Raw genomic sequence first — 13,301 nt, forward strand, 5'->3', positions numbered from 1 at the left:
AAGAATGTTGAGAGGTTGTACAAGCATGTAGGATTGCCCTCGACAGGGAGATTGCAGCCGTCTACATGGCACTATCTCATAGAGAGCAAAAAGGGCATGTTGAAAGATAAAGGATTGTTAGAACAAGTGCAAGCTCATCTGCGAGTTGCGCGAGGATAAAGAATGAGGGATGGAAAAAGGTTGATGGAGAGGGAGGATGAGAGGATGCAGAGCCCGTGTTTGGCTATAAAATATCTCAACCATTGGTTTTTCTAAGGTGTTTTGGTATATGAATTGTGTGAAGGTTTTGTAGAAATTAATTGAGTCTGAGAACTGCTGTATTTCGTCACACTGTGTGGTTTTCCGAGACACCCAATGGGAGGGGTGAACCCGTGCGTGAATTGTTTGTGATTTCTCCTCTTTGTGCTGCCGGCCAGAGAAAGGGGGGCCAAAGTTTCCAGAAGAACTTAACCCAGTCTGTATCAGCAGCTGCAGCGATCCTCACTCGCTCTCTAGTCCCCCTCCCCTCGCAGCTTCAAGGACACAACTCGCAGCTCGCTTCCTTATCAGTGGCCCAAGAAGCAGAAGACTTCAGCTCCAGCTCCCCCTCCCTTACACAAATCCAGTCTTACGTTCCAATATTCATTTTAACCCTGTGTCTGGAAATCTCTCTCGCCATGTTAATTCTCAGACCAAGATAGGACAGATGGATTTGTAAATATTGCGGTCAGACAAACCCAGACTGAAGAAATACTTGTATAATCTGTGCTGCAACCTAAGTGAATTACACTGATTCCTGTCCAGATAAGATCACATGTAGTGATAAGCTGACACAGGATAGTGGGTAGTGGGGACATTAATTTTGGGAGTAAGCTGACAGTAATCCTTTTGGGAAGGAGCTGTAGACCAGCATGTCATGTCACCCCCAACCGGTCATCTAGTCACCCCCACCACCAGAGAACCAACCACATCAGGTAGTGTAAGACAGATACAGGAGTATTATCCCTGGAAGCCCTCTGACTGGCTAGCTACGCTAAAATAATTGGCTGACCCTGAGAACAAACCTTTCCCATTATACAGACAAAGAGAATATGATGGACGTATAAGTGCACCTGAGCAGACCTAGAGAGTTGGTGAGCCAAGATGATGGTCAGATGGTATTTATGTTATATAACCCCTATGTAGATGAGTATAATGAGATGTATATCTTACATGCCCTTTCCACGGTTATGATGGCCCTGATAGGCTCAGATCCACCCTCAATAATGCCTGTTGGAAAAAAAAAAAAAATAGGGGGGATAGTGTCTCTAATCCTGTCAGTTAGAATATGCCTATGTCACGTTACTTCAGTATGTGGGTAATTTTTTTGTTTTTTTGTTGTGTACACAGACAGAGCAGGAAGCCATTGTTGCCACTGTTAGTTTTCGCAAGTATCTGGCAGATCTGAACTGTCGGGCTTCGGCCTTGAAACTTCGGTTCTGCCTTGGTCAAGTGATATTTTTGGGTCACTGTCTCCTTCAGGGTGCCAGACACCTCACAGAAGAAAGAAAAAAATAGCCGTCAGCTCCCTTCCATTCCCAAAGGATGAGACTGAGCTCCAGCGTTTTCTTGGACTATGTACTTATTGTCAGTGAATACCGGACGCATCCCACATAATGCTACCTCTCTACAAGGCCCTGAAAGACTGTTCAAGATATGGTGATGATTTTGGCAGATTTCACACATGATACGCTGTTACTACGGAAGACACTGTAGTGCACGGAGCTGCACTCACTCCCTCCCACCCTGTCAGCGCAAGAAGCAGAACGTCAGGCTCTGTCTACTACATGTACTTTGGCCAAGGACAGGCGGGCTAATAAATACACAGACTCATAGTAAGCATTTGGTATTGTTCATGATTTCAGAGCCTATGAACCAATCGAGGATTTGTTACTACCGCCGGGACTCAGTGAAGAATGTTGAAGCTGTTAAAGCCCTCATGGACTCAATCAAATTACCTACTCAGGTGGCCATTATCAAAGTTAAGGAGCACGGTACCATGGAACAGTCCACAGACTGTTGGTAATGCCTTTGCGGATATGCAAGTAAAAGCCGCTGCTCTCCTACCCGTTGAACTGACCATACCAGCTATGGTGACCACACGCTCTCTGCGTAAACAGTTACAAGAAACACTGACTCTACAGGAACCTGATGATCTATGCCAGACTGAGGTTTTCTGCCGGACCACGCGAGACCGCTTAATGACGATGCAGAGAATGTCTCCAAAGGAAGAAGTGAAGCAGTGGAAAGCTGATGGAGCACGTATGGACAATGGTCGCTGAAGGAAAAAAAAAAAAAGGACCAACTTGTGTGTCTCCCTAAGCAGATGTACCCTGCTATTGCCACATGGGCGCATGGGCCCACACATCGAGGTATCTGTCAGATCTGCAAACCCGGTCAACTTCAACGTGTACCCCCGAAGCATCTTGCTAAGCCCGATTATCATTTCCAAAAGCTCCAGGTGGACGACAGGACCTCATCACGTTGCCGAAGTCTGGAAGGTATGAATATTGTCTGGTGGTTGTCGACATGTTCTCCAGTTGGCCAGAAGCATTCCCCGTTACCAACGTGACTGCAAAGACCACAGCAAAGAAACTGGTGATGGAAGTTATATGCAGATATGGTGTTCCAGAAGTTGCCGAAAGTGACCAAGGCCCGGACTTTTCTTCTCATGTGTATCAGGAGGTTCTGACAATGCTTGGATCCACTGTAGCCCTCCATACTCCATACTCTCCACAATCCAGTGGGAAAGTTAAGAGGCTGAACGGCACACTGAAGGGACAATTGACCAAAATGATGCAGGAGACTACGGCTCCATGGCCAGAGCTCTTACACATTCGTACTACCCTATTGCAAAATATAGCCTGTCCCCATATGAGATATTGTTTGGTGCTAGGTTCTCAGTTGTAAATTTTCAGTCTCAGTAGTTGTCAGAAGAAACTGACCGTGCTGTTCAATATGTTATTCAGCTTAGTAGAAATGTTGCTAACACCCATGTTTTAGTTTCTTTTTCCCTTCCAGATTCAGCAGAAACCGACACTGGTCACAATTTGAAGCCTGGTGGTTTTATGGTCGTGAAAAGCTATGTCAGTAAAACTTGAAGGAAAGAGCACCTGGATCTACGCTTTACACTGCAAAAGAGACCGGACCAGCGCTTAGTCACAATGGTGATCGAAGGAAAATGTTGCTGTTGTTTTTGGTCCTGAGGCTGGGGGCCATCTTCGCCCCTACCTTTCCGGCCCCTATTGTAAATAAGAATTCCGGTGCCACTATTCTCTGGGTAAACCTAACGGCCCCGGTAAATATCTGGTGATTTGATTTCTGCGATGTAGTCAAGTGCCCCGAGACTCAGCGGGTGGTAGAGGGAATTATCCAGTATTATATATGTGTTACCAGAGATAACAATTGTGCTGGGAAGATATTTTCATAATGTGTTTAATAGTGGATACTATGGGAATTTAGGCCATATACAGCTCCAGGATATTAGCTTCAGACCAACCAAGGCCCCCGTTAACCAGTACAGCTAAAACAGGCCCAGGTGAATGTTTGCAAAATATAGTTAACGAAGTAATCCCCATTCCAGGTCTTAGTTGGCAAGAAGTCTTCTCTATAGAAACACAAACAGTCCCAAGGAAAAATTTATGGTTAGAATGGGTAAGATACAATGTAAGAGTCCAGAATATCTCTATAGGATATGTTGCTTGTGCTGCAGCGAATACACATCTATACACACATGCATTGTTTTTTCCTGATGACAATACCACTGTCTGTTATGAAACTGTTGAAGGGTCTAAAGTCCACTGATTGCTCAGATTATGTCTCACTAATTCATGAAGAACCTAAACTAAAGGTCCCAGGAGGGATAACCGTATTAGCTGATAATTATACCTGCTATAATTCCCACGACAGTACAGGTACACCAGTAGGGGTCTTCAAGACAGGTTTGTGTAAAGAGAACAGTTCCCTAGATACTGATTTCCTAACTAAACATACACGGTATATGTACGACATTTATTGGTTATGTGGAGATGGTAAGCTCCATCCTAGGTTGCCTAATGCCTGGACAGGTCAATGCACCCTTGTTAAACTAGCTATGCTGTTCAAGATTTTACCTTGGGATCCAGAGACACCTGATGAATATACCAGAATGAGGAGAAGTCTTGATCAGCTCCACATGAGTTATGAAGAAGATCCATTGGTATATGTCGATGGCATTAGAGTGCCAAGGGGGGTGCCTGACCAATTTAAAGCCCAGAACCAGAACTATGCTAGCTTTGCTTCTTTAATCCACAAGTGCAGATTAATAAAAATGTTGATGGGATCAATTACATATATTACAGTGAACAAAGGTTTGTCAATTTCACCTGTGATGCTTTCCAAGGTATAGTTGAGGAATTGGGCCCTAATACTAGAATGACCCTCCAAAACCGACTAGCCCTTGATATGATCTTAGCTAAGGAAGGAGGAGTCTGTGGGATGGTGGGAGAGGAGTGTTGTACCTATATCCCTCAGAACTCTGGGGTAAATGGAAAGACCATGATAGCCCTTAAGAAGATAAATGGGTTAGCAGCAGAATTAAAATCTAATGCAGGAGTAGACACATCTTTCTTTTCCGGTTGGTTGGGTGGGCTCAAAGGATTCCTCCAACAAGCTTGTCTAGTACTGATTGCCCTTCTTGTAGTTGGATCAATAATCCTCTGTTGTGTTATTCCCCTGTATAAAAAGGTTATCACTGAGGCAACTCCGACTGGCACCTTCCCCAACCAAGAAGTAGACCCACCAGAGTACGATGGCACTGATCCAGGGGAAATCTCTAAGTACGCCCCCTCAAGAAGATAGCACCTGAGAGTAAGGGGTATTGTCTAAGAGATCTAGTTTAGGGACAGCAGGAGAACTCCATGTGAAGCTAGTGAAGGGTTCAGCTGCCTGGAGGCCTCTCACAAGGGGAGAGCTTCTGAGGTGTCTGGATGAAGAAATCCACCTCCCCTTTCCCCATCATATGGACAGTCTCGAAGGATCTTTCTTCTTAGGGAAAAACTTAGTGTTTAGGGGGGATTGTCAAGGTAAAAATATACGTTTTTATACCCTTTTGTACTTTTATATATTCTTATGCTGTGAAACAATAAGTTTTTCCCTTTGCTTGCTAAATGCAAATTTAACTGTATTTAAGATGGCTGCCAGTATTCACTTTTGCCTTAGTTTTTGTACTTGCCAAGAATCTACTTTCGTTTCTGAAGCTAAAGTATCGTTTCTGGAGAAATGGAAACTTAACAAGATGTGGACAAAGGAAGATTCATCAGATGATGTCATAGCCAATCAGAGGGACTGAATACTAGATACATTGCTTAAACCCCGCCTAACCCCGCCCTCTGCACACCTTCCCCCAATGGACTATATAATGTTATGTATATGAAATAAAGAGTTCAGTTGCTGTGAGGTTACCACTACGTGTGGAAGCATAAGCAGACTCTGAGTTTGAACCAGCATTGTGTCTGACTCATTCTTCACTTCGGTACCACTGCTTTAAATCTGATTTGGAATGACTGGTGGATGAAGGGTATTGTCGTGACGACCCCGACATCAGTAGTCACTAAACCATTGAACCAGGAGAAAAGGATCTCCCCTGGATGAGGAAGGAGCTCAGAGACTACCCTCTGAAAGTCTGTTTGACCTGCAGAAAACGAGAGGAGCAAAGGAAAGCGCTTCCATTGTCGTCACCATTTTCCCTCAGAACCCTCCTAGCAAATCGAATGGAATGAAGGGATGAGTGAGCAAGTGCGCAAGCTCCCTGTTGAAGGGCCACGGCCTTGTCTCAAGGGAGAATTACCAACCTTCTGGAAGTGTCCAGGATCATCCTCAAAAAGGATATCTGCTGGGCTGGAAATGAGGAAAAACTTGTCTAAGATTAGCTGCCAGCCCAGGTGAGACAGGATATCGCAAGAGATATAGACGACTCAGTGCAGTCCTGGAAGAGCGGAAAAAAAAAAATATATATATATAATAATAATAATAATAATAATAATAATTCGACCAGATAGGGCAGGATGACCATACCTCTAGGGTGCAAGAGGAACATGACAGCCGCCATAACCCCTGCGCACTCTGGGTGTGGTAGCAAGGCCGAAGGACAAGGTAGTGATTTGAAAATGCTGTTCACGAATGGAAAAGCGAAGGAATTTTTGGAGAGGGAAAAAATAGGAATGTGAAGGCAAGCATATCGAATGTTGGTGGATGCCAGAAACTCCACCTTTTTCCGTTGAAGTAGTGGCTGAGCGGAGGAACTCCATCCGAAGAAGGGGGACCTTGTCAAGCTTGGTAGAAGTTTGAGGTCCAGGATCGGTCTTCCTTTTCTGTCCCCTTTTTGGTAACAAGATCCATTAGATCTAGACCGTCCTGGTCAACTCATCCACTGCTGGTTGGGTCTATAGGAAACATGCAATCCTTTGTTCCTGCGTGTTCAACGTTCCCAACTTCACCGAATAACCGATCACCCTGGTAAGGGAGTGATGTCAGAGGCTTTTTGAACGCACAGTACGCTTCCATTCTCTGAGCTATAAAGTCCTTCTGAGTGTAATGGCATTTGCTGCTGACAGCGCCGCGCAAGTAGCCACATCCGAGAGGCGTGAAGAAGCTAGTCTCCCACTCAAGAAGTGTGATTGACCAGCTGTACTGTCTTCAGGAAAAGGTTACTGTTGTGAATCAAGGAAGTTAAGATCTCTGACCAGGAGACCATTGCTGTAGCAACCCATGCGGCGGCTAAGGAAGGGTGGTGCGCTGAACCGGTGGCCGCAAGGCAGAACGAAACAGGTTTGCTAACTGACAGTCTGTTGTATTTTTAATTGATGACCCATCTGGCAGGGATACTGGAAGGTATACCACAGGATATTCTACCCGGTTAATCTGCCAAGTGGCAGAATGCGCGGCTGCATCCAGAAGGTCAGGAAAAGCAGTCTCTTGCAATCGCCGCTCTCTTTTGACAGTGCGGAGTTAAAATGATGAGGCCTCAATCCATCATCCTCTTAACAGGGAAGTGGAGAGGGATCGCCCGCCTTCTTGCATCATCTGCTAAATAGTGGTGATGCAGAGGGGGATGTTCGCCAAAAAGGGTGCCTCTGTACATCCACAGAGTACAGGTCACCGGGTGGACAGGGCTGGTTGTCTGGCGTTAGGCCTGGCTGCAGAAGAGGATACGTGGAGGCGACACTCCGTGTGCTCATCTATTGATGGTGTAGGGAGATCGGTGCCCTTTAAAAAGGACCCATCGCTCCTAAGAATCAGACGAGGCATGGCCTCCCACGTCCTAGGGGGGGTATACGTGGAGGAGACACCCCACGTGTTTGCATATTGCCTGAAAAAGGATACCGCGCTTGCAGAGGCTTCTGTCCAGTGGATCGCTTATCCGGACGTTTCCTGTCCGGGTGAATGGCAAATGCTCTGCTGGGAGTTATGAGGGACACTGCGTGTTCTAGAGTAGAATCGAAGTCCTCGTCAATCTACAGAGATTGGTTGATATAAATAAATAGGCGAATCCATCCTTTTCTGAAGTTCTGGCGAGTCCAGAACCAAAGCAATATCTGATCCATATTCAGAGTCTTGTTCTCAGCAAATCATTGGTGAGGGATCAGGAAATGAAACTTCCGTTTTCTAGACGCCTGTACGTTTCTAGAATACTTGCAGCCCCTGCTAGCCGACGGCTCGCATGAAGGAGAAGGACCATCTATATCAGTCTTGCGAGCACTCTGAGCGACAGAGGGTTCACGGAGGAATTCAATCTCTTGGTCAGAGAAGCCATGGATTGTGGCAGTGACGAAGCCCTCTCAGGGAACTAGGTACTCTGGGATAAGCTGGGGTTGGCGGCAGAGGGCTCCTGGGCTCATTTAGGGTGACCGGTTTCGGACTGGTCATGTGCCTTTAAGACCCGGTAATACTGGTCATGTGCCTTTAAGACCAGGGAATATTGGTCATGAGCCTTAAAGGCTCATGACCAATATTCCCTGGTCTTAAAGGCTTATGACCAGTATTCCCTGGTCTTAAAGATCAGGAGATACTGGTCATGTGCCTTTAAGACCAGGGAGTAGTGGTCATGTGCCTTTAAGACCAGGGAGTAGTGGTCATGCACCTTTAAGACCAGGGAATATTGTTCATGTGCCTTTAAGATTAGGGAATACTGGTCATGTTCCTTCAAGACCAGGAAATACTGGTTGTATTTAAGCACAGGGGGAAGATGCAGGGGAGAGAGCAGTACTTTCTTACCCGGTTGCATGTGCCCCTTCAATGCAAAACTATCACCCCTGTGACATCCATGAATAGGCCCCAGCCGGGGCCTAAATTTCTGCAGCCGGTGGGAGCAATTCCAGGGGTAGAATAGAGGGACGTTGGTGGTAGGTCGAGAGTAGCGAGCATTCCCGTGCTAGGTGAGAAGTGCCAGAAAAGGTGGGCAGAGCAGCCTTAGTGCGCCATAGTGCAGGTGAGGCTTCCGGGATGCGGCCTACACATCTGCCAAAGTCAGGGGCTAAATTTTTGCAGCCGGCCGACCATTACCACTCACCATTGGTGCACGTCCCGGCATGGATCTGCTGCAGATGACTGGGTTTCAGCGCTGAGGAAAGCGTGCACACTCTACTGTTCTGCTGCAGGTCGGGTATTGCAGCGTGGACGGTGCAGGGATAAACCTCAATCCTCCATCCCTTTCTTAGGGCGGTGGAGAGGAACCGTCCACCTCCTTGTGCCATCCGCTTTAACAGTGGTGGGACAGTGGGGGCTGCTCGGACGCCGAAGAGAGGGGCCTGTGTACATCCACGCAGTTCAGCCCCCGGGTGGACAGGGCCAGTTGTCCGGCAATAGGCCTGGCAGGGGAAGAGGGTACGTGGAGGCGACACTTCATGTGCTCGTCCGTTCAGGGTGTGGGGAGATCAGTGCCCTTGAAGGGACCCGTCGCCCCTAAGAATCAGCTCAGGCGTGGCACGTTGCAGAGAGGATACGGAGAGGCGACACTCTCCGGGCTCGCCTGTTGATGGTTCAGGGAGATCGGAGCCTTGAAAGGATCCGTCGCCCCTTCATTGTAGAAAGTAAAATAAAAAATGTAAAAGGTAAAAATATCGAATAGCAGACCCATCCGTGTGCCTCCTACGGACACTAAGCAAGAACTGGTTAGCTGAGAGCCAGTAGGAGGGTGTATACTGCAGGGGAGGAGATCACTTTCTTTGTATCACTTAGTGTCAGCCTCCTAGTGGCAGCAGCATACACCCACGGTCTGTGTCCCCCAATGAGGCGAAGGAGAAAAATATGTAAATGAAACGTTGTGCAGGGGCCAATAAAAATAAAAGGGTGCAAAAATGCTGATAAATGGGTGTTTTGAACAGTGTTTATAGTGAAGGCTTTGGCTGCTGAAAAAAAGCGATGCACTGGGTGACATAGCCTAAGAGTATGTGCGTACATTGCAGGTTTGTCACAACCTGAAAGATTTTAATATCAAAGTGAATGAGATTTTTTAAACCAATAAACAAAAGTGAATGAGATTCCTTGAGTCACTACACACGTTTCTTATTTTTTTTCCTTGCAGATTTAACTCTGCAGCATGTCAATTCTGTCAGCGTTTTTTGTGCTGCAATTACACCCATACTAATGAGTAGGTAAAAATCTGCAACAAAAACAAGTAAAAAGCACAGCAAAAACACACATATTCCTTTAGAAATTTCTGTTACAAATCCTAAACATGTGCACATACCCCAATAGTCAAATTGCGCATTAGGAAACTACAGAAATGGATGTTCGCCATGCCCACAAGGGTCACATTCACTTTCTATTTTAACTTCCCTCTACAAAAGCGGAAGTTCATTTTAGAAGACCAACCAAAATAAATGAAAACTGAAAGAAGTCCCAGCACTTGTACCTGGTGTAAGATCAGATCATCTTCAGGAAAGAGCTTCTCACAAAACTCGCAGGGCAGCTGGGTGGCATCGGCTGCAGAGACAAACACCAGAGTAAGGAACATTAAGCCGCAACTGTACGTAGCAAGGCCCTGTTCACACCGCGCGTTGGGTCTGTGTAATCTACACATCAGGAAATCGTGGTATCTGTCATATAAATAAAATAAATACGTTATGTTTTTTGTTTGTTTTGCTGCTCAGTTGCAGAGATTCTAGCAATCAAAGTATATGGCACCTAATGAGTTAAAAAAAAAGTCAGACTGAGTGTTATGTGAGCTTTCCCTGGGGGCCTGCACTCCTCTCCTTGTATGATGCTAACATAAGCAGGCAGCAACACCCAAAGGAAGAAGAACATGCACATAACAGGTAAGATTTCTCAGCACATGAGATGTAATGACAGACGGCCCTGATCTCCTGGTCTAACCTCCTGCATGGGACTGTGTAGGGGGGAGGGAGCCAAGCTGAGCTAGTCTACGTCACATTAGAAAATCTCTCAACACTGTCACCTCTGCTGTACTGCCCGTCTGGAGACATATCAGAATCTCAGTTATGTATAAGAGATTACGGACATCTCAGGACAGGCAATGGGAGGAAGGGGGGAGCAATAAAGCAGAGCCGACCGTGCTAGGAGAGGAGGAAAGCTGAAGAAAGGGTCTGTAATGTGACACAACTGAGCTCAGCTGACGCGCACTGACTTATGCAGGAAGTTGGATCAGGAGATCAGAGCTGTAGCACACACTGAGAAATCTGCTCTACACCATGGTGTGGGGTCTTCTTTCCTTCCATTTGAATGTTGCTGCCTGCCAATGATTGGTCAGCATCATATAGGGAGAAGGAGTGCACACCCCCAGTAAAGGGCTGATAGATGCCAAACACTTTAAGTTCTAATATCTCTGAAATGAAGAGGCAAAATAAAAAAATACACACATTTATTCTGCTCTGCAGCCACCATTACATCCTATATCCAGGTCAACAAATTTTTGTTGAAAGGTCCTCTTTAAAAAGGACACATCTTTAGCTTTTCAAAAGATTTTTTTGCGTCTCAATGTCAAGCATGTCTAACAGTCACATAGGCTATGATGGCAACAGTTTAACAGAAGAAGTGTCATGAACATGCTCATGACTTATGCCTTTTAAAGGACGTCTTTGGGAAGCCATGCAGTTCATTTGTCACCGAGAGCGCTTTGTGGTACGGAATAGTGACATTAAGTGTTCCATGATAAATAATGGTCACGATGTGAACAGGGCCTAAGGGTCAGAAACAAATTACACATATTAAGGAGCAATTGTACATATGCTAGGCAGCAGAGATGTAAAAAGTTCTAAAAATATGGATAAAAGGGCAACCTACCAGAGGGAGTGCTGGGGGAATTTACGTGCACAGATTCGTTACTGGAGAAGTAATTAAGGTTGCTTCGTCCCCGGACATTCGTCTTCATGTTATTACCCTTGCAGTAGAAGTTATGCCAGAATTGCTGGTTATTTTCAGAAGAGGGACTATAGGGCTCCGGACTCCCTCGTGGGTCATTCTGGCGACTTTGAGAGTGGAATTCATCATAACTGCGGAATGCATTAGAACTTTCTTGTGAAAGATAATCCAGCGGAATATCTAGGTCAAGATCCAGATTAGACTGTTCTCTCCCTAAAATGAGAATATGGTATATTACAATAGATCATCATTCAACCTCCTTAACTGCTGTAACAACCAGCTTTTAAAGGAGCCATACACCTTTGAGAACAGCTGGCCACAGGCTCACTCCGCAGGGTGCAGGAACATGCCCAATGCTACAGTCCCAGGCATCTGCAGACAGGAGGAGTCCATGTACATCTTGTGTGTATGGGCAACTTTACTTGTGTTTCTCAAACATCTAGTGAAGCCTTGGTGGGAAACCAGGCCCATCACAGATCAATTCAGGTAAAAGCAACACAGCTCAGATGCAGCCACCAGGACACAGCTGATGACAAGGCAACATGTCTTTTCTGAAGACAGGTAAAAATGGAGGTACATACACAAGGGAAATGCATCTAAAAATCAGGTCACTCAGTGCAGAATAGCTAAAATTACTAAACCAAATTGCTATCCGTGGCGCTGCCAGGCACCCAAAAGAGCCAGGTGCCCATTACATTGTTAGAATAAATTCTACGTTTTTTGCTGATAAGAGTATTGAGTAGAGACCTTACTCACCAGCTAAAATTATGTTCCTGTACCTGGTAGACTCAGAAGTAATTCTTTGCTCCCTCCATCTAACAAGCTTCTAAATGCTAGTTGCTATTGACCGCAGCATAGAGAGAGTTAAACAGCCAGGGACGGTGTTGGTATCAGCCCTGGTTGTTGCTGAAGGAATTTAGCCTTCAAGTAGAAACTGCGCTGTTGTGAATTCTGTGGCTGAGTTCACTTCTGTGGTCACAAGTGGTATTGCAGTCTCTGGGCTTCCTCCCTCAGGTGTTTTGGTGAGCTCGTTGGCTGCCTTGCTATTTAGCTCCACCTGAGTCTGTCTTCCTGGCTCCTTGTCAATGTTCCAGTGTTGGATCTGAGCTACTGCATCTTTCCTTGGGCCTGCTGCTCTGCTAGATAAGTGCTTCTAGTTTGTTTTCTGTTTTTTCTGTCCAGCTTGTTATTCTCTTTTGCTGGAAGCTCTGAGAAGCAAAGGGGTGCACCGCCGTGCTGTTAGTTCGGCACGGTGGGTCTTTTTGTGCACCATCTGGCGGTATTGTCTGAGAGTAAGCCTGAGCCTATGCAGTGCGACAGGACTATGACTAAAGTAGAACGGCAAGAACACAGACGTCTGAACAGACTGTGTTTCTATTGTGGTGATTCTACTCATGCTATTTCTAATTGTCCTAAACGCACTAGGCGGTTCGATAGCTCTGCCGTTATTGGTACTGTACAGTCCAAATTCCTTTTGTCCATTACCTTAATGTGCTCTTTGTCATCATATTCTGTCATGGCGTTTGTGGATTCAGGCGCTGCCCTGAATCTGATGGATTTGGATTATGCTAAACGTTGTGGATTTTTCTTGGAGCCTTTGCGGTGTCCTATTCCGTTGAGAGGAATTGATGCTACACCTCTGGCCAAGAATAAGCCTCAGTACTGGGCCCAGCTGACCATGTGCATGGCTCCTGCACATCAGGAAGTTATTCGCTTTTTGGTACTGCATAATTTGCATGATGTGGTCGTGTTGGGGTTGCCATGGCTACAAACCCATAATCCAGTATTGGATTGGAACTCTATGTCGGTAACCAGCTGGGGTTGTCAGGGAGTACATGGTGATGTTCCATTTTTGTCTATTTCGTCATCCATTCCTTCTGACATCCCAGAGTTCTTGTCGGACTTTCAGGATGTATTTGAAGAGT

The 13,301-nt window shown here is 45.9% G+C and overlaps 1 protein-coding gene across 3 annotated transcripts in view; it reads right to left on the bottom strand.

Moving 5' to 3' along the window:
- TRAFD1 (TRAF-type zinc finger domain containing 1) overlaps nt 1-13,301 on the bottom strand; it is a 75,034-nt gene that overhangs the window by 15,703 nt on the left and 46,030 nt on the right. For all 3 annotated transcript variants that reach the window (XM_069754812.1, XM_069754799.1, XM_069754804.1), the window contains 2 exons: nt 11,299-11,589; nt 9,911-9,981 (listed from right to left, as the gene is read on the bottom strand). In XM_069754812.1, the coding sequence (XP_069610913.1) occupies nt 9,911-9,981; nt 11,299-11,589 (362 nt within the window). The remainder of the gene's footprint in view (nt 1-9,910; nt 9,982-11,298; nt 11,590-13,301) is intronic.

This window comes from Ranitomeya imitator, chromosome 1 (assembly GCF_032444005.1).
Source record: "Ranitomeya imitator isolate aRanImi1 chromosome 1, aRanImi1.pri, whole genome shotgun sequence".
NCBI lineage: Eukaryota > Metazoa > Chordata > Amphibia > Anura > Dendrobatidae > Ranitomeya > Ranitomeya imitator.